The sequence below is a fragment of the Puma concolor genome, chromosome A2 (assembly GCF_028749965.1).
Source record: "Puma concolor isolate L17-30 chromosome A2, mPumCon1.1.hap2, whole genome shotgun sequence".
Lineage (NCBI taxonomy): Eukaryota > Metazoa > Chordata > Mammalia > Carnivora > Felidae > Puma > Puma concolor.
The window spans coordinates 104,821,989-104,840,412 of record NC_141668.1 but is presented as its reverse complement, the minus strand read 5'-3'; the positions used below and the strand labels follow the sequence as shown (position 1 = coordinate 104,840,412).

The 18,424-nt window shown below is 47.2% G+C and overlaps 1 protein-coding gene across 12 annotated transcripts in view; it reads right to left on the bottom strand.

The window, feature by feature from the left end:
- The window catches only part of COBL (cordon-bleu WH2 repeat protein), a 267,995-nt gene that overhangs the window by 135,711 nt on the left and 113,860 nt on the right, over nt 1–18,424 (bottom strand). For 5 of the 12 annotated variants that reach the window (XM_086697069.1, XM_086697068.1, XM_086697070.1 and 2 more), the window contains exons 5-7: nt 16,564–16,608; nt 12,018–12,115; nt 8,633–8,707 (exon numbers count right to left, since the gene is read on the bottom strand). In XM_086697069.1, coding sequence (XP_086553195.1) covers nt 8,633–8,707; nt 12,018–12,115; nt 16,564–16,608 — 218 coding nt within the window. The remainder of the gene's footprint in view (nt 1–8,632; nt 8,708–12,017; nt 12,116–16,563; nt 16,609–18,424) is intronic. The other 7 variants (XM_086697074.1, XM_086697075.1, XM_086697079.1 and 4 more) reach the window with 3 other exon arrangements.

Below are 18,424 nucleotides of genomic sequence, written 5' to 3'. Positions count from 1 at the left end.
TATCCTGCTCTCAAAGAGCTTAACGTCATTCAGCTTTTGCTACTCAACGACTCCGCTGTGTCAACAAAACCAGGCAGCGATGGTTGCTGAATTCAGAGTCTGCTTCTCAAAGAAGGGGCAGAGTTCTGCTGCATCCCAGTCAACTGAGATGATTCGAGAGAGAAGCTGCTCACTGCCTGAGTCATAACAAATTACAAAGAGACCACGCTGAAATAGAGCACATTGTGAACGGCACAGAGCTCCGTGGAGGCAATCACAGCTGTGTATCACGAGGCTGGCCCTGGGTGTCTGTAGAAAGACAGGCGCAAGAAAATACACAACATGGGGTGCCTGGGTGGCTCAGTCGGTTGAGCGTCCCACTTCGGCTCAGCTCATGATCTCATGGTTCGTGAGTTTGAGCCCTGTGTCGCACCCTGCGCTGTCAGCTTGGGATTCTCTCTCTCTCTCCCTTTCTCCCTGCCCCTCCCCTGCTCGTGCTCTCTCTCTCTCTCTCTCAAAATAAATAAACTTAAAAATAAAAATAAAAAGAGCGAAAGGTACAAAGCCATCACCATAGCTCTCTTCAAAACTGCTTTAGAACACAACTCAGTTCTACCTCACACACCTGTGGCTCAGCCCTCAGGACATAGCTTTCTACTCGCAATTTGTGGACATTCCAAACAGGGAATTTGGGCTCTTTCCAGGCCAGGACGACAGAGTGTCAGCAGGATTCACTCTGCTTGTGAAAACACTGACCCCTAGTGGCAGCACTGACTCAACACACTCTCCCGGCAGCGCTCGGAAGTCCTTCCTGATCCTCTAGCAAGGGACTCCTTTTTTTTTTTTTTAAGTTTACTTATCTGTTTTGAGAGAGAGAGAGAGAGAGAGAGAGAGAGAGCATGTGTGGGGAGAAGGGGGGCGAGGGGGGAGAGAGAAAAAGAGAGAGAGAGAGAGAGAGAGAGAGAGAGAGATGGAGACAGGGAGGGAAGGAATCCCAAGCAGGCTGCTAGCTGTCATTGCAGAGCCCGACTCTGGGCTTGAACCCGCAAACCATGAGATCATGACGTCAGCCGAGGTTGGACACTTAAAAGTCCAATAAAAGTCGCCCTTCATTAAAAAAAAAAAAAAAAAACCCAGAAAATACTCCATCGGCATATAAGGCTCTTTCTCCTTTTCCAGCTTTGTACTGTTCAAACAGACCCCGGAAGAGGTGAAAGGGAAGTTTGCTGTAGGTTTAACTTCTGTTTTTCATTAGGAGTGAATCTGAGCACTTTCCATTTATTTAGGCATCGCTTACACCTCTTTTTCTGCGAACTTTCTATGAATATCTCTCTTGGTCAGAAGGTCACCTTTTTTTAATGTTTGTTTATTTATTTATTTTTAAGGGGAGGGAGGGAGAGAGAGAGAGAGGTAGCAAGCCAGGGAGGGGCAGAGAGAGAGGGAGGGAGAGAATCCCAAGCCCGATGTGGGGGTCCGACGCACAAACCGTGAGATCATGACCTGAGCCAGAACCAAGAGTCGGACGCTTAACTGACTAAGCCACCCAGGAGCCCCCTTTTTCTTTCTTTCGTTCTTTTTTTTTTTTTTTTAATTTGAAGTAGATACACAATGTTGTATTCGTGTCAGGTGTACAACATAGGGAATCAACATGTCTCTGCATCATTCAATGCCCACCACGGTAAGTGTAGTGTCACATTGTACAACATTATTACAATATTATCCACTGCATTCTCTGAGCTGTATTTTTCTTCCCAGTGACTGGAAGCTTGTATGTCTTAATCCCCTTCGCTAACTTCGCCCACTCCCCCCACCCTCACCCCTCCGACAACCACCAGTTTGTTCTGTTTTTATGAGTCCATTTCTGTTTGCTTTTTATTTTTTTGATCCCATATATAGCTGAATGCATAGAAAAGATGTACGACAGAATATTATTCGGCCATAGAAAAAAATGAAATCTTGCCAATTGCACTGACGTTGATGGACCTACAGGGAATCACGCTAAGTAAGATAAAGTCAGACAGAGGAAGACAAATGCCCTATGATTTCACTTATTTATGGTTGTCATTGCTTTTCTAAGAGCCCTGGTCCCACATTCATCATCTGGACATTTACTTTGCTTATAACATTCCCTTTCCCTCCTTCTCTCCCTCTCTTTTGTCATTCAAGAATTTAGTTTCCTTTGCAGTCAAATTCACCAGTGTTTAGGAAAGTATCCCCTACTCTCAATTTGCAGATGAATTCACTCCTATTTTCTGCTAGTAACTGTATGGTTTCAATTTTTACATTTACATTTCTGATTCATTTGTTTTTTATCCTCATATTTATGGTGAAAACGTACACAATTTGATCTTTCTCTGTAGGGCTATTCAGTGATCTCAAATTCCTGAATTAATAAGATTATTTTCCTCCACTGATTTGACACGTGGCCAAATTGTATATCAATTTCTGTCTTCAACTCGCTCCAGATTTTCTATTGGGTTCCACTGAGCTACTGTGGCCAATATGACACGGTCTGAATTACAGAGGCTTAAGGAGCATTTTATTTATTTATTTTAAAAAAGTTTTTTTTTTAATGTTTATTTACTTTTGACAGAGAGAGAGAGACAGAGAGAGAGAGACAGAGTGAGAGCAGGGAAGGGGCAGAGAGAAAGGGAGACACAGAATCCGAAGCAGGCTCCAGGCTCTGAGCTGTCAGCACAGAGCCCAACTCGGGGCTCGAACCCACGGATTGGACCGCGAGATCATGACCTGAGCCCAAGTCAGACGCTTAATTGACTGAGCCAACCCAGGCGCCCCTTAAGAAGCATTTTAAAACTAGTTAGGCTTTTCCACCCTCCTTGCCTTTCAGAGTTTTCCCGGCTAGTTATTGCTTGTTTATTTTTCCAAGTAAACTTTATAACCAATTTATTTAGCTCTATGACAAAACCCAATCAACAGAATAATGTTGAATCTTCATATTTAAGAACACGGTATGCCTTCCACGTGTACAATTCTACTTTTGTGTGCCTCTGTGGAATTTTATAATTTTTCTTATAAATGCTTTGAACAGTTCCTATGAAGTTTTTGCCTAGGTTCTATTTATCTGTATCATAAATGTATTTTCTTACATTGCACTGAGAAAAAAACTCACATAGATTAGCAACGCCCACAACAAAATTTATGCGGCCATTCTTTGCTGTAGAAAAAGCTGTAATACTTAACTGTAGTAAGTAAAAAGGTGTGAGCGGCCAAGCCCTCTAGTGTAATTAAATAGACTCCTTACTCAAACACAAATGTAGCTTATAGAGTGTATGAAATATTGGAAGACTTTTTTTTTTTTTAAAGAGAACACGTGTGCATGTGCGCGAATGAGGGAGGGGCAGAGGGAGACAGAGAGAGAGAGAGAGAGATGGAGAGAGAGAATCTTAAGCAGGCTCCACACTCAGCACAGAGCCTGCCGCAGGGCTCAATCTCACGACCATGGGATCATGACCTGAGCCAAAATCAAAAGTCAGATGCTCAACCGAGTGAGCCACCCAAGCGCTCCTAGAAGACATTATCCAATAATTTGTGGCCAAAATTGAGACCAAAATTACAGACTAATGAGTCAACGGACATTTCAAGCCATTCTCAGTGGATTTAAGTCTGTTTTTTTCGCCAAGCAAATGGCATTGCTGATGTGGTCAGGGCAGGTAAAAACCTGCGTAGATTACACACCTAAAGACGAGATTGTCTTAAAAATCATTAGGTAATTTTATTCAGGGTTATTTAGACAAAGATAAGAATGGTTACAGGCACTTCTGTGGACAGGTGCCTGCGGCTGCATCTAGCTCGAGCACAGCCTCAGCTCCGGCCACGTGTAAATCCTTCCTCAAACTGGAAACCAATGAGATTTGGTTGTCTTGACAGCTGAGAGCTGATTTGCACAGAGCATTAACATACAGCCATTAAGGGACGTCTGGATGGCTCAACTGGTTGAGCATCGCCTCTTGATTTCAGCTCAGGTCAGGATCCCAGGGTCGTGGCATGGAGCTTTGCCCCCGGCTCTGTGCTGACAGCGTGGAGCCTGCTTGGGATTCTCTCTCTCTGTCCCTCCTCCGCTTTCATGCATGTTAGCACTCTTTCTCGCTCTTAAATAGAAATACACTTTAAAAAAGGGCGATGAGAAAGAATGAAATCTTGCCATTCGCAACAACGTAGATGGAACTAGAGTGTATTACGCTAAGTGAAATAAGTCAGTCAGAGAAAGACAGAGATCATATGATTTCACTCACATGTGGAATTTAGGAAACACGACAGATGAACACAGGGGGAGGGAAGGAAAAACAAAATACAAATAGAGAGGGAGGCACTTATAAGACACTCTTAAATACAGAGAACAAACTGAGGGTAGCTGGAGGGGAAGTGGGTGGGGGGTAGGTTAAATGGTGACGGGCATTAAGAAGGACACTTTTTGGGACCGCCTGGGTGGCTCATTCGGTTGAGCATCCGACTTCAGCTCAAGTCATGATCTTGAGCTTTGTGGGTTCGAGCCCTGTGTTGGGCTCTGTGCTGACAGCTCAGAGCCTGGAGCCTGCGTGGGATTCTGTGACTTCTTTTCTCTCTGTCCCTCCCCCACTTGTGCTCTGCCTCTGTCTGTCAAAAATAAATAAACGTAAAAAAGAAAATTTAAAAAAAAAGGGCACTTTTTGGGATGAGCACTGGGTGTTCTGTGTAAGTGATGAATCACTAAATTCTACTCCTGAAGCCAAGACTACACTGTGTTAACTTGAATTTAAATACAAAAAAAATAATTAAAAAAATTAAAATTAAGAAAAAAACCCATGACCATTAAAAGGGAAAAGTAGCATTGAGTTCAGGGCATTAAACGCCTATGTTTTTAAAGTGACATGTGAGGAACTGAAACATTTCCACGCATCTACTGTCAGATTCAGAAGTCATATTATTGTCATGGGGACATGTATTAACACATTCACTTAAATTTTAAAGTATGATGTGAGTTTTCTTTTTTAACCCAAATTAAATTTGATTTGGCTTCTTGGTTGGAAAATAAGGGCTTGTTTCGCCAATTCGTTTATAGCGCAAACTTTCTCCATAAACCAAAGTGGCTATAAGCCCCAGATCTTGACAAAAACAGATTTAAAATTTGGGATGAGGGGCGCCTGGGTGGCTCAGTCGGTTAAGCGTCCGACTTCGGCTCAGGTCATGATCTCGCGGTCCGTGAGTTCGAGCCCCGCGTCGGGCTCTGTGCTGACTGCTCAGAGCCTGGAGCCTGCTTCAGATTCTGTGTCTCCCTCTCTCTCTGGCCCTCCCCCGTTCATGCTCTGTCTCTCTCTGTCTCAAAAATAAATAAACGTTAAAAAATAAAATAAAATAAAATTTGGGATGAAATTTTTTTTTTAATTTCATTAAAAAATGCTGTATTGGCGGGGCCAATGGCTGGATGGCTCAGTCGGTTGAGTGTCCGACTCTTGATCCCCAGGGTCATGGGATCGAGCCCCGCGTCGGGTCTGCACTGAGGCTGGAGCCTGCTTGAGATTCTCTTTCTCTTTCCCTCTGCCCCTTCCCCAACTCGTGCTCTCCCTCTCTTGCTTTCTCTAAAATAAAATAAAATTTAAAAAAACCCCACTATATTGGCAAATGTGAGGGAATGCTGACAATATTTCAATTTCCTTGAACCCTGCTGATAATGTATTGGGTTCAGAAAGTGCCTATAACATCCATCACCACCTAGAGTCACAATATCTTGGGGAGTGGGGACATTAAGCTCTCTGTGGTGATTATTTCATGGTACATACATACATCAGATCATTATGTCGCATGCCTATAAATAACAGCATGTTCCCCGTCAACTGTATCTCCATAAAATAAGAAAAAGAAAACGGTCAGCTTTGCTACTCTCCAGCCCAGATCAACATGTTAGTAAAATCAGCAGCTGGGAAGTCTAACTTCAGACTACAGAAAACTAGAACAAGGAAAAAAAAGAGTATGATGTCAAACTGGTCTTTTTTTTTTGTTACTTTTTACACTTTTATCTAGAAACAATGCATATCATTTCAATAATTACATCATACCTAAATGTATGGGGCGCCTGGGTGGCTCAGTCGGTTGAGTGACCGACTTCAGCTCAGGTCATCATCTCATGGTTTGTGGGTTCGAGCCCCACGTCGGGCTGTGTGCTGACAGTTCGGAGCCTGGAGCCTGCTTCGGATTCTGTGTCTCCCTCTCTCTCTCTGCCCCTCCCCCACTCATGCTCTGTCTCTCTCTGTCTCAGAAATAAATAAACATAAAGGAAAATTTTTTAATTCTTCACATATATTATTTGATGTCTACGCCTGTTTCTATCACGTTTGTTCCTTCAGGAAGGAAGTCTTCAAACGGTATTTAAAAAAATGCCTACAAGGAATGAGTATAATTATTATTTGATGAGTCTGCTTAAGGTTTTTCTTATACCTCCCAGAAGTCAATAACTCCAGGGTGATTGAATAACAAGTCCTTTACCAGTCAAATGGCCTCCAAATCTTGTCTGTTGACAAATTTGAAAAGAACTTAATCAGGTAGAGATAAAACACCATTCGAGGGGCTCCTGGGTGGCTCAGTCAGTGAAGTGTCCAACTTTGGCTCAGGTCATGATCTCACGGTTCGTGGGTTTGAGCCCCATGTCAGCTCTGTACTGACAGCTCAGAGCCTGGAGCGTGCTTCGGATTCTGTGCCTCCCTCTCTTTCTGCCCCTCCCCTGCTCGCGCTCTGTCTCTTTCTCAAAAATAAACAAACATTAAAAAATTAAGAAAAAAAAAGTCCATTCAAAACCGTTTTCAAAATAGATCACTCTGTGAATAACCTGCAGGAACTGCAGACAGCTGAACTTTTCCTTCTTTGTAGACTTATTTATGTAAAATATTTTTCAAGGCTTAATATAAAAGAGTCCCAAAATTAATGTGGAAGCTTATCTAGATTTATCCATAAATTATGTTCATTAATGGATATATTAAATAAATGGAAAAAAATACTTTGTGTCTTATTAAAAGGTGACATCTTTTCAAAAAAATTAACTTCTCAGGGCCACCTGGGTGGCTCAGTTGGTTGAGCGTCTGACTCTTCATTTAGCTCCGATTGTGATCTCACAGTCTGTGGGATCGAGTCCTGTGTCCGGCTCCGTGCTGAGCCAGTATGGAGCCTGTTTGGGACTCCTCTCTCTCTCTCTGTCTGCCCTTCTCCCCCACTCAAAATAAAAAAAACTTCTTTTCATGCTCAACAATTATATATCAAAAGTCATAACATATTTATACTGTTTTTATTTATCTGCAGCTGTAATGTGAACTTAATCTGTAAGAATGTTTTTCTACTTAAAGCTTTATGATCACGTGAAATTTTTTTTTTTTTTAATTTTTTTTTCAACGTTTTTATTTATTTTTGGGACAGAGAGAGACAGAGCATGAACAGGGGAGGGGCAGAGAGAGAGGGAGACACAGAATCGGAAACAGGCTCCAGGCTCCGAGCCATCATATGATCACGTGAAATTTAAAAGAATCCAATTTCTATAGACGTTTTTATCTTACATTTCATTTAAGCCTTTATGAAAGACCTTTAAGCATAAAATATATATTGACTAGAACAGAATATTACATGGGGACCGGCAGAACGGAAAAGGAAAATAATGCAAAATTTCTTATCGCTGTAGAAGGGTTTGCCCATGTAATGTTTAAAATGTGATGGTAAAGCATATCTTTATTAGATATACTTTAAATGTCAGCATTTGTAACATACTATGAATTCTTTTCCTTCAAGTATTTAAAATCGTGAAAAAAAGGTTTGGGGCACCTGGGTAGCTCAGTTAGTTAAGCTTCTGACTTGGGCTCCGGTCATGAGCTCGTCATCTGTGGGTTTGAGCCCCACGTCAAGCTCTATGCTGACAGCTCGGAGCCTGGAGCCCACTTCAGATCCTGTGTCTCCTTCTCCTCTCTGTACCTCCCTGCTCGCACTCTGTCTCTCTGTCTCTTTCTCTCTCTCAAAAATAAGTAAACGTGAAAAAACTTTTTTTAATTATGAAGAAAAGTTTTACATGCCAACTTTGAAACATGAGGGCACAGGTAGTTTTAACAAATCCTTTCGGGGCGCCTGGGTGGGTCAGTGAGTTAAGCGTTGGACTCTTGATCTCAGCTCAGGTCATGATCTCATGGTTCGTGAGTTCGAGCCCCACATTGGGCTCCGTGCGAATAGTGGGGATCCCGCCTGGGATCCTCTCTCTCTCCCCCTCTCTCTCCCCTGTTTCTCTTTCTCAAAATAAAACTAAAAAAATAAATACATAAAACTTGAATAAATTTCCCTTCAAAGCGTAGTTGAAGAGTTTGGGAACTGGTGGATTCAGGGTGGGAAAGAGGGCCAGGTGGCCCCCAAACCATTAGCTCCTCCTGAGCGTACAGGAGTGAGTCCGGAGAGCGTAAGTTCAGTCCTTCTAAGCGAGGATCCTCCTGACCGTGCGGACTGGTACCTGCTCCAGGCGTAGCACGGACAGGTAATCGAGTAGCCCATGTGCAGCTTTGTGCATTTATCCAGACTGAAAGCACAAAAACCTAACAACCAAACGAATCTAGGATTCCATTTTTAGAAGGTTCCTTGAAGCAGCGAGAAGCACGCCCGGTTAGCAAGAAGCCCCTGCGGGGTTAGTACTCACATTCGAGCCCCTTCCCAAAGCCGACCGTGACGGGTCCCCATCGCCGTCCAGCCCGCACCGCCCGATCTGCTCCGCCTGGAACACAGACACGCGTCAGGTCATCTCCAGGTCAAAGGTCAAGCAAGCCCAGGTCGAAAGTCATCCTCAGCGATTACTGCAGCCAAAGATACCAGCGTGGTCCTCAAGGCAGCAGACTCTAGATGGGAATCCTGGGCCTCATCCCTCCGCTCAGGAACCCAGAAGCCCCTAACCAAAGTGCTCACTGATCTGAAAACTGGTTGTGAAATCCATGACTCACGGGGAGGCATTTTCTTTTTGCATTTTCCCAAAAGCATATCGTCCACTTGGAAAACTCACAAGAAAACAGTAGTTAGTGCGTCTGGGCCGAATGAGTGGGCTCCGAAACCAGTTAAGTAACAAGTGTTGGTTGGGGCTTTCTTAATCTGCTCAGTGAGTGCAGCAGAAATAATTCACCGAACATCTCACTCTCTGTCCACAAAAGATAAACAATCATGGTATCTCGCTCCATCGTGAAAAACGATGTTTCGCATTGATGGTTCACTGGCCACCGGCTACAGAATCACAGGGCGCAGCAGGAGATACAGCTTTTGATACCCCCCCCCATGAAAATCTCTGGGGAGAAGACCCAAGAATCCAATTGTTAGGCGAGGTCTTAGGGTGATTCTTAGGTACTTTTTCAGAACTGCTGAGTTACAAGAATAAATAATGTCCAGATAGTAGAAAATTACCATGTTTTAAAATGAAACTCCCAAGTTTAAAATACCAAAAATGAAAATACCAAAGTTTTATTTTTATTTTTTGAGAGGAGCATGAGTGGGGGAGCAGGGAGAGAGGGGACCAGAGGATCCCAGGTGGGCTCTGGGCTGACAGCATTTAAGCCCAACATGGGGCTCAAACTCATGAACCGTGAGATCCTGACCCGAGCTGAAGTCAGACGTTCAACCGACTGAGCCACCCAGGTGCCCCTAAGATACCAAAGCTTTATAATAAGGAGAGATATGCACCCTCAGCTACTTCAGCCAAAATGCTATCCCTTAAGTATATCCTTGTTGAGACTACATGCGCGCGCGCACACACACACACACACACACACACACACACACGTATATATTTTTTTGCTTTTAAGGAGATACTGCAAAGACCTATGTTAGCTTCAAATTGCCTTGGCATTTCTCCATTCTCAGTGTTCTGTTCTCTTGAGATGTGTGTAGACTATCTGGCATCATAACATTTTAGGAATCACTTAATGATTTTGCCCGGGGCGCCTGGATGGCTCAGTCGGTTAAGCGTCCGACTTTGGCTCAGGTCATGATCTCATAGTTTGTGAGTTCGAGCCCCGCATCGGGCTCTGTGCTGACAGCTTGGAGCCTGGACCCTGCTTCGGATTCTGCGTCTCCCTCTCTCTCTGCCCCTTCTTCCGCTCATGCTCTATCTCTCTCTCTCTCAAAAATAAATAGAATATTAAAAAAAACTTTAAAAAAGTAATGATTTCACCCAACCCTCCTAGGATTCATGAAGAAAAGTGTGAACCAAGTACAGTGGGAGTAAGGGAGGAAGAGCCAGGGCACTGGAAGGACAGGCCGGTGCGGACTTGGACCGTGGTCAGCTCAGGGGCATGCAGCTTGCGCTTCCTCGACTGTGCAATGGGCTGGATACTACCCCTCGGCAGGCTTCCAGAAGACGAAGCTAAGCTGCATTTAGCATAGCCTCTCAATCCAGGAAGTGAAGAGGAACAAGGCCTGGAGAGGCTGGGGCCACAAACCACAGATACTCCGGTAAGAGAAGTCGAGGGCAAAATAAAACAAAGTAAGGGAGAGAGGAGGTGCAGAAGAAGGGACACTAAGCGCAGCCTGACGGGGACAGCGCCAAGACGCCAGGACAGAAAGAGTCCCGCAGCCTTGGCATTTTCCCAGGGTCCCCGGCAGTGGCGTAAGCCAGGCAGCCTCCCACCCCCACGCCACAGGTGACCTTATTTTGCTAAAAACAAAAGCATTTCTTGGTTTTTTTTACTGGCTTTGCTGGCAGTTCCTTCCCTCCAAAGGAGTAAGACTCCAGAGGACTCTTGAGATCCCCGTGTGAGGAAATGGTAGGTTTTACTATGACTTGGTTCCATCAGGATCAAGGAGGACAGCGAGGAACGCAGTCTTGGAAAATGTGATCTCCCAAATTTCAGGAACCCAGAAGCCCCACATTTATAGAGTGAAGGTAAATTCAAACGCAAAAGTCGGAATCTGTAATTTCAAGTAATCCTGACCTGACCAGAAAAAAAAAAAAAGGAGAAAAGAGGAGGGGAGGGAAGAGAAAGGGGGGAGGTGATGGGAGAGGAAGGAAGAGGGGGTGAGGAGGGGAGGGGAGAGAAAGGAGGAGGGGGTGGGGGAGGGGAGAGAAAAGAGGGGGAAGGGGGAGGAGAGAGAAAGGAAGAGGGGATGAGGAAGGGGGAGAGGAGAGAAAGGAGAAGGGGGAAGGGGGAGGAGGGGCTGGGAGGGAATACGGGATAGAGAGAAGGAAAGCATCAAGGATCTTGAGAGAAGTACCACGAACACTGATTTTCAAAGGACACCTGGCAACATCAGGGAAAGGGCATGTAACCAGTAACAAAAAAGAGACTCACAAAACCAAAATCAAAGCATCAGGACACACGAGGAGGAAAATGAGCCGGTGCGTGTGGGTCACTGCCAAAGGCAACAGACACCTGCGGGAGGCCAAGCTCCTGAGCCACACTTGACCTTGGCTTTCACCCTGGAGCTCGCTGCCCCTCCCTCCTCTGAACCAGAAACCACCGCGGGCCGGGGGTGCTGTGGGCTGTGCAGCCCGGATCTAAGCCCAGACCCCGAGCACCGTTATTTCCTGCTTCCCATCCTCATCAGCAAAGCGGTCTGAACCGTCCCCTCCCTCGGCCTCCTGAACCGGGGAAATGAGATGCACAGGTCCGGGCAGTGGGCACAGGGGTTTCTCACCAGCAAAAGGCTGCCCTCCCACTCTGCCTGGAACCGGGTACAAATATGGAATCAGAGCCCGCCAGTGGCCGGACCGCTTTTGTCTTTTTAGTCTCACTTACTAGGAAGGAGCAAATACTAGGGATTAGCAAAATATTACCTTTTTGACACCAGGTGCCGTGCACGAGCCTGCAGAGCAGGGCTCGTGGCTTTGGGTCCCACTGGCGAACACAACATTATCACCCTGCTTTAGGAATCAAGTCTGGATGTATGTCAGTCACTTTCCTGCATATGAATAAGTTCCCTTTCACCTGAAGAAATTAATATTCCTACAAATATTTAGAAAAATTCCAAGATAGGGTGAGTACAAACATCCCACGCAACTATTTTTACGTAATGCAGAATCATACGTGTATTCAGCCCATTACCTTACTACTGCTTCTTTTATTAACTTTGAAAAATCCCAGAAATTTTTTCTTCTCTTTATCTGTCTCATCGTTGCCAAGCGATGATTTTCTAAAGGTTTCTGCGGAGAAAAGAAAAGTATCGTTATTATCAGTCTATGGAATGAGATTAAACACCACACTTTAAACATTTCGATAAATGAGTCCTCCACCCTTAAACTTTATTTTGGTTTTTATAGGACAAACCAGCAGCTATTTCTTTCAAAGCATTTTGAGGGGTGTCTCGGTGGCTCAGTCAGTTAATTGTCTGACTTCGGCTCAGGTCATGATCTCACGGTTCGTGGGTTCGAGCCCCGCGTTGGACTCTGTGCTGACAGCTCAGAGCCTGCAGCCTGCTTCGGATTCTGTGTCTCCCTCTCTCTCTCCGCCCCTCCCCTGCTTGTGCTCAGTCTCACAAAATTAAATAAATGGAAACAAATTTTTAATAAAAAAAAGCATTTCAAACCACCTCAAAGCCTCCAAGTCCCATTTATGAAATCACTAAAGGTTCTCACAATTTTCAGTGAGTTGGGTGGCATTTTCCTCTGGGTGGGATTGAACCCTGTGCATGAATGATAAAAACAAATCAATCAAGCAGTTCTAGGGTGGAACCGTCCACTAGAAAAATGAAGTAAATCACACACGCTGTTTTACATTCTCTAGAGGCTGCGTCAAAAACAACCAGGTGTGATGTTAATAATGTATTTGTGTAATCTAATATTTCTAAAATATTATCATGCCATTAGATAATTGAGAGAGAAATTATTAATGAAATTGTTTTTTGAGAGAAAGAGAGGGCAGGGTAGGGGCAGAGAGAGAGGGGGCCACAGGATCTGAAGAGGGCTCTGAGCTGACAGCCCAATGTGGGGCTCGAGCTTAGGAACCGTGAGATCATGACCTGAGCCAAAGTCAGACTGTTAACCCACTGAGACACCCAGGGTCCCCATTAATGAGAAGTTTTAAATTCATTTTGGTGGTGGGGCATGTGGGTGACTAAGTTGGTTAAGTGCCCAACTTTGGCTCAGATCATGATCTCACGGTTTGTGGGTTCAAGCCCCACGCTGGGCTCTGTGCTGACAGCTCAGAGCCTGGAGCCTGCCTCAGATTCTGTCTGTCTCTCTCTCTCTCTCTCTCTCTCTCTCTCTCTCTCTCCCCTCTCCTGCTCACACTCTGTCTCTTGCTCAAGAATAAACATACATAAACAAATTTTTTTTAATTCATTTTGGTGCTGAGTGTGCGGGTCACAGCACACATCTCAGCTCAGACTGGCCACACTCCACGTGCCTAAGGGCCACACGTGACTGGTGACTAGGACGGGGCCATCTGTGTTAAACATCCTCTTTTGGAATTATAAGTGAGGTACAAACACTCACTAAATAAAATAAATCAATAGCTTTCTGGCTTTAAAAAGGCCACTCGTTTCCAGAACATGGACTGGCCGCGATGGTTTACCCAGGTGGTAGCTGACATAACCCTATGTGACCTGCCAGGATTCGTGTTTCCAGATCTGCTTTCTACGACCTCAACCCGAAGGTCTTCCTTCCCGATGACATTCTCCAGGAGCCCCCAGACAGGGACGTCGAAGCCCAGACTTGTCGGGCAGCTGACGGCATCATGGCGTCACTGAGGACTTGGGCCAGTTCCAGACCCCTGCCTCTGGGGTGGGGCCCAGCGCCCCGCATTCACTCCCCGCTAACCCCCGGTGCTTCTGCTGCCGGGCTGTGGTTGAGAACCAGCAGAACGGGGGTCAGGAGCGCCGAGGGCACACCGCTTTGCCACCTGACGCCAGGCCTCTGTCATGAACTCATCCGGTTCTTCTCTTCCAAGGCACCCAGAGATGCCAAGAGGGGGGGACATTGGGGTGTTCCTGAGGGACAGAAACATGAACTTCCTGGCCCACTGCCAGCTGCTAGACAGCCTGACCGCCAATCCACGGGTAGGAAAATCTGGACTGGGATCACATAGTCTGCTCTCAGAACATCAACCCAAACAAGGTAAACAGCAGGGAGCTTCTTTATCTGCTGGCCTAAAATTTCATCCTCCGATGAGAGCACACACATGAGAGCCGGTACGTTAGTAGCAAACGCATGAACGCTAATGCTGCCTCCCCAGCAAAGTAAAACCCAAGCACCCTCATTCCTTAAATTCTTCTGGGAGCGGCAAAGGCCCAGGGTTTAGTGCCGAGGCCCAGGCCCTCGGTTACGTGCAGGCGACTCCAGCCAAGCCACAGGTGCCCTCCGATCCAGATCAGTGAGCGAGCGACTCCCATCGCGAGGCATGCATCCACACACACACACACGCGCACACACACGCGCGTGTGCACAGATTTCACGGCTGATCGCACTGAAACCCGCCGCGCCAGGCACCGAGCTACAAAGGTTGAGCTGTGGTAAAACTACACCCAGGTGAACAACAGTAGGCGTCGACAGGTGTATTTATAATCGATCGTGTGTCTAGCATTGAGGGCCACGTGAGGCCGAGGTAGTAAATGTGTGGTATCATAGAACTCGGCAGGCGAACGAGGGAACGTGTCACTGGCACACCGGGTATTACACCAACCACGGAAATGACAGACTGATCAGGAAACTGTCGCGCAATCAAGCCTCTTTTTTCTTTCCCTGAATAGCAGTAGAGGTTGGTCACCAAGTCCGCAAGACTGGATGGCCGAGGGGCGGCCCAGCCGCCAGAGCTGCCCGCGGTGATCCGAGAGGCACACTCTTGTGTGGCCGCAGGCGGTGGCTGTCTGGAGGCAGCAGGGCCCCCAGGCGGATGGTCTTAGGTGGGGGGCGAGGGATTGGCGACTCTGTACTGAGAGGCGCCTTCTGTGAGGCCTCTGGGCCCTGGCAACAATGCAGGAGGGAGCCAGAGCACTGGGTGTCCCTCCGTGTTCCCGTCAGCCCAAGTGTCGGCAGGTGGCCGCCACATGTCACAGCCAGCACCTGGCCACGGACACACAGCCCGGCTGGGAGAACACATACACTCCCTGGTTCCAAACACACAATTTGAGCCCGGAACCTGTTTTCGTCCGGTTTACGCTGATTTACTAGAAGTTAAACACGAATCAAAGTTTCGAGGAGGACGTGCTCAATCTGTAAGCGTGCACACAACCGCGCCGAAACATTAACGGGATTCGGAGAACAACAGAGATGAACGGAGCGGCGCGGAGGGATGGAATGGGGCTGCAGGGGCCCTGAAATAACCAGCTCATCCAAACCACTCACTCTTCCGGACGAGGAAAATGGAAGGTCAGGGCCGTTCAGCGGCCAGGGCACAGGCGCGAGCGAGCGAGCAAGCACGAGAGGAGACGTAGGCCTGCATCCTGCAGATGCGTGGCCCGTCACGAGCCTGTGTGCACAGCGCCGATCGGAGCCGTGCTGACCTCCGTCTGCCTATTGCCCCAGATCAGACCCGGGTGAACTGAGGAAGCCTTCACAGACAGGAGGTTCCTGCCCCAAACAACGGCCATTCACCGTGCTTCTCGGGGGCGGATCCTTCTGTCCGCCAGACTTGTCTGCACGGTAGGACAGAGTAAACCTCAGCAGACAAGGAGTGTGCAGGGTGGCCTGGGCCACCGCAGTGTTAGAGCCCACACCCACGGGCTGTGTTTCCAGACCAACACCAAGATCTGTTTCATTAAACTTTTGTACATAAAAGACAAACACTCACCGGGACTTGAATGAACTTGGGTGTGTGTGTGTGTGTGTGTGTGTGTGTGTGTGTGGAGAGTTCAAAGAGGTCACATAAATTCCAATATACAGGGGTGCCTGGGTGGCCCAGTCGGTTAAGCATCCGACTTCGGCTCAGGTCATGATCTTGTGGTTTATGGGTTCCAGTCCGCGTTGGACTCTGTGCTGGCAGCTCAGGGCCTGGAGCCTGCTTCCGATTCTGTGTCTCACCCTCTCTCTGCCCCTGCTCTGCTTGTGTTCTCTCTCTCAAAAATAGGTAAATAAAAACATTTAAATAAAATTCCAATGTGACTATATGTATCCATGTATACGTGTGCATGTACGTGTAAATATAGGTGTATGTGAGCATACATAAGGTTTACGATAAATGTCAGAAGAAATCCAAAAGCCAGAATGATCGTGTATATACGCTTCTACGACAGAAAAGATTAGACTTCACGATCTACACTGCCCCAAATTCTGCAGCAGACAGGATGGACCTCGTGGGCACCGGTGGGCACGGGTGAAAAGGAAAATGGGGCATCTTCTGCAAGTGCTACTTCTGCTCTGCCCTGAAACTGTGTATTCCAGAAGGACCCATCTTCTGCAACGGCCTCCTTCACTGCGTAGCGGGTGGACCCACAGAGCGAACCCCCACACAAGGGACATTCTTCTCTTAGGCAACCAGGGTGTCAAGACGCCAAACCGAAGCCGCGTAGCAGCTGACAGACGTGCCCCCGGAGGCCCGGCGCGGCAAGCCTGCGTTCCCTCAGCTCCTCTACGCCAGTGCACTTGCATGCATCGTCCTAGCCCAGAGCCATGCAAAGTCCAGCTGGGGTGGGAGCAGGCCTGCAGGTTCACTGTACCTTGACAGCTCAGGGAAGGCTCCGACTGAGTTTTGGTCAGAAGAACTGGAAAAAGCAGGCAAGGAGAAAGTGAGGGCAAGCCTCGCTAGTCTGCACCAGCCCCTGAGTACAGCCTCGGCCCCCGCCCCCTGCAGGCCCCGGGCGGGGGAGGGAAGGGGGGTGCTGTTTGCGCCCCTGCAGGAGAGGGGCCAAGTCCCCAGCCCCTGATCTCCTCCAGCCCGCAGCTGCCGGGCTGCTAAGAGCTCCCATGGAAGCAGGTGGCAGCAAAGCCTTCTGCTTCTCCAGGCTGCCAACCCCGGGAATTCCAGAAGAGTTGGGCCTCTGCCTAGCAAGGCCCCGCCTCCGGCCTTGGCCCCGCCCCTGGCCTTGGCCCCGCCTCCGGCCTTGGCCCCGCCTCCGGCCTTGGCCCTGCCCGCTCTGGAGCAGCTGCTGGCTGGGGAGGGGATGTAATGCAAGAGGGGCCTAGAGAGAGGGCTCCCCGCAGACATCTTCCGGAATGTTCTCCCTTCTTCCCAAATACTTGACTGCCAGTAGGGATAAAGGCGTTTGGCGGGATGATAATCAAATACTGCACAGCCGGCATAGCACATGGCACCATACGGTCCAGATGAAAGAGACACCGTGTCCCGGGCAGGGGCCGGTCACCCACCATGCCCGTGCCGGCTGTTACTCCTTTATTTTCTGGGGACGCTGCTGGGGTCCCATCAGATAGAGCTGATGACTGACCTAGAAGAGAAACGCGTGTTTGTGCAAGCTTTTTGCTTTCACCTATTTGTGGGGACAGTTTTTCTTTCTTTTCTTTCCTTTTCTCCTTTTTTTCTTGTCTTACCAAATGAAAGCTGTATTTCCAAAGAGGCACAGAAACCAAATTTAAACAGGGCTGATAAGAGCCTGACAGACACGCCCACTATATCCAACCCTCGGAGCAGATGCTGGGAATAATCTTGTCTGAGTTTTTGAGAGATGCGGCATAAAACACAAGATGCATTGCTCTCAAATGTCAGAGCACTCTCTCTCTCTCTGTTTTTTTTTTTTTTTTTTTTTTTGCAGGAATAAATAGTCTATGCATTTTATATGTGACTGAGCTAAAACCCTTCCTCAAATGGCAAATGAGACCTGGGGTCCAGAACCTGTGGGAGATTTGGCAGAGGAGAGAGATTCCATGATGATCACTGATTTTGCAATGACATCAGTAATAAGAGAAACAGATTTTCCCGGAAGAATCTGAAGGACGCTAGAAAAACACGAAAAAACAGGATGGTTTATACTTTAAAAACCCTACCCACTCGGTATCTGTGGAATAAATACAAGGCAACAGATCAAATGAGCCTCATTAAAAGGCACTTATATGAAGTTCGTTTTAGTAAGTTCTAAAGTCAAGGGCTATGTATTTTTTTTTTTTCACTTGCTCATTCATTGATTTATTTTGGTCTGACAGCTGTTTCAATATGGTCAGCCCTTTGTGTCAATCAGGGAAATCTGCTTATACACCTATCAGCCTCTGTGCCAACAGCGAGCGGTCTCGAGAGTGGCCACTCCCCCAGAGGCTCTGGGCCGTCAGGTCAAGTACCAAATTCACACGAGCAGTAGGTGTCTCTGGCATCAACGCTGAGGAAGCCCCACGTGGCTTTGTGGGTGGTTCTCGAGGACTGATCTCCTGAACTATAATTCATTCGGGCAGTTTCAGAAAAAGCTGAATTGTCAGCTGGTTCTGACAATGAGCAATGTTTGAGACTTCGGGCAGGTACTGAAAAAGAAATCCGAGAGACACTGGTTCATGCAGGCTTTGTGAGTAGTTCCGGTCCAGGGCCTGTTTTTATTCACGTCAAGGAAGCTCGAGGGAGACAAGGAATGAGCAGGA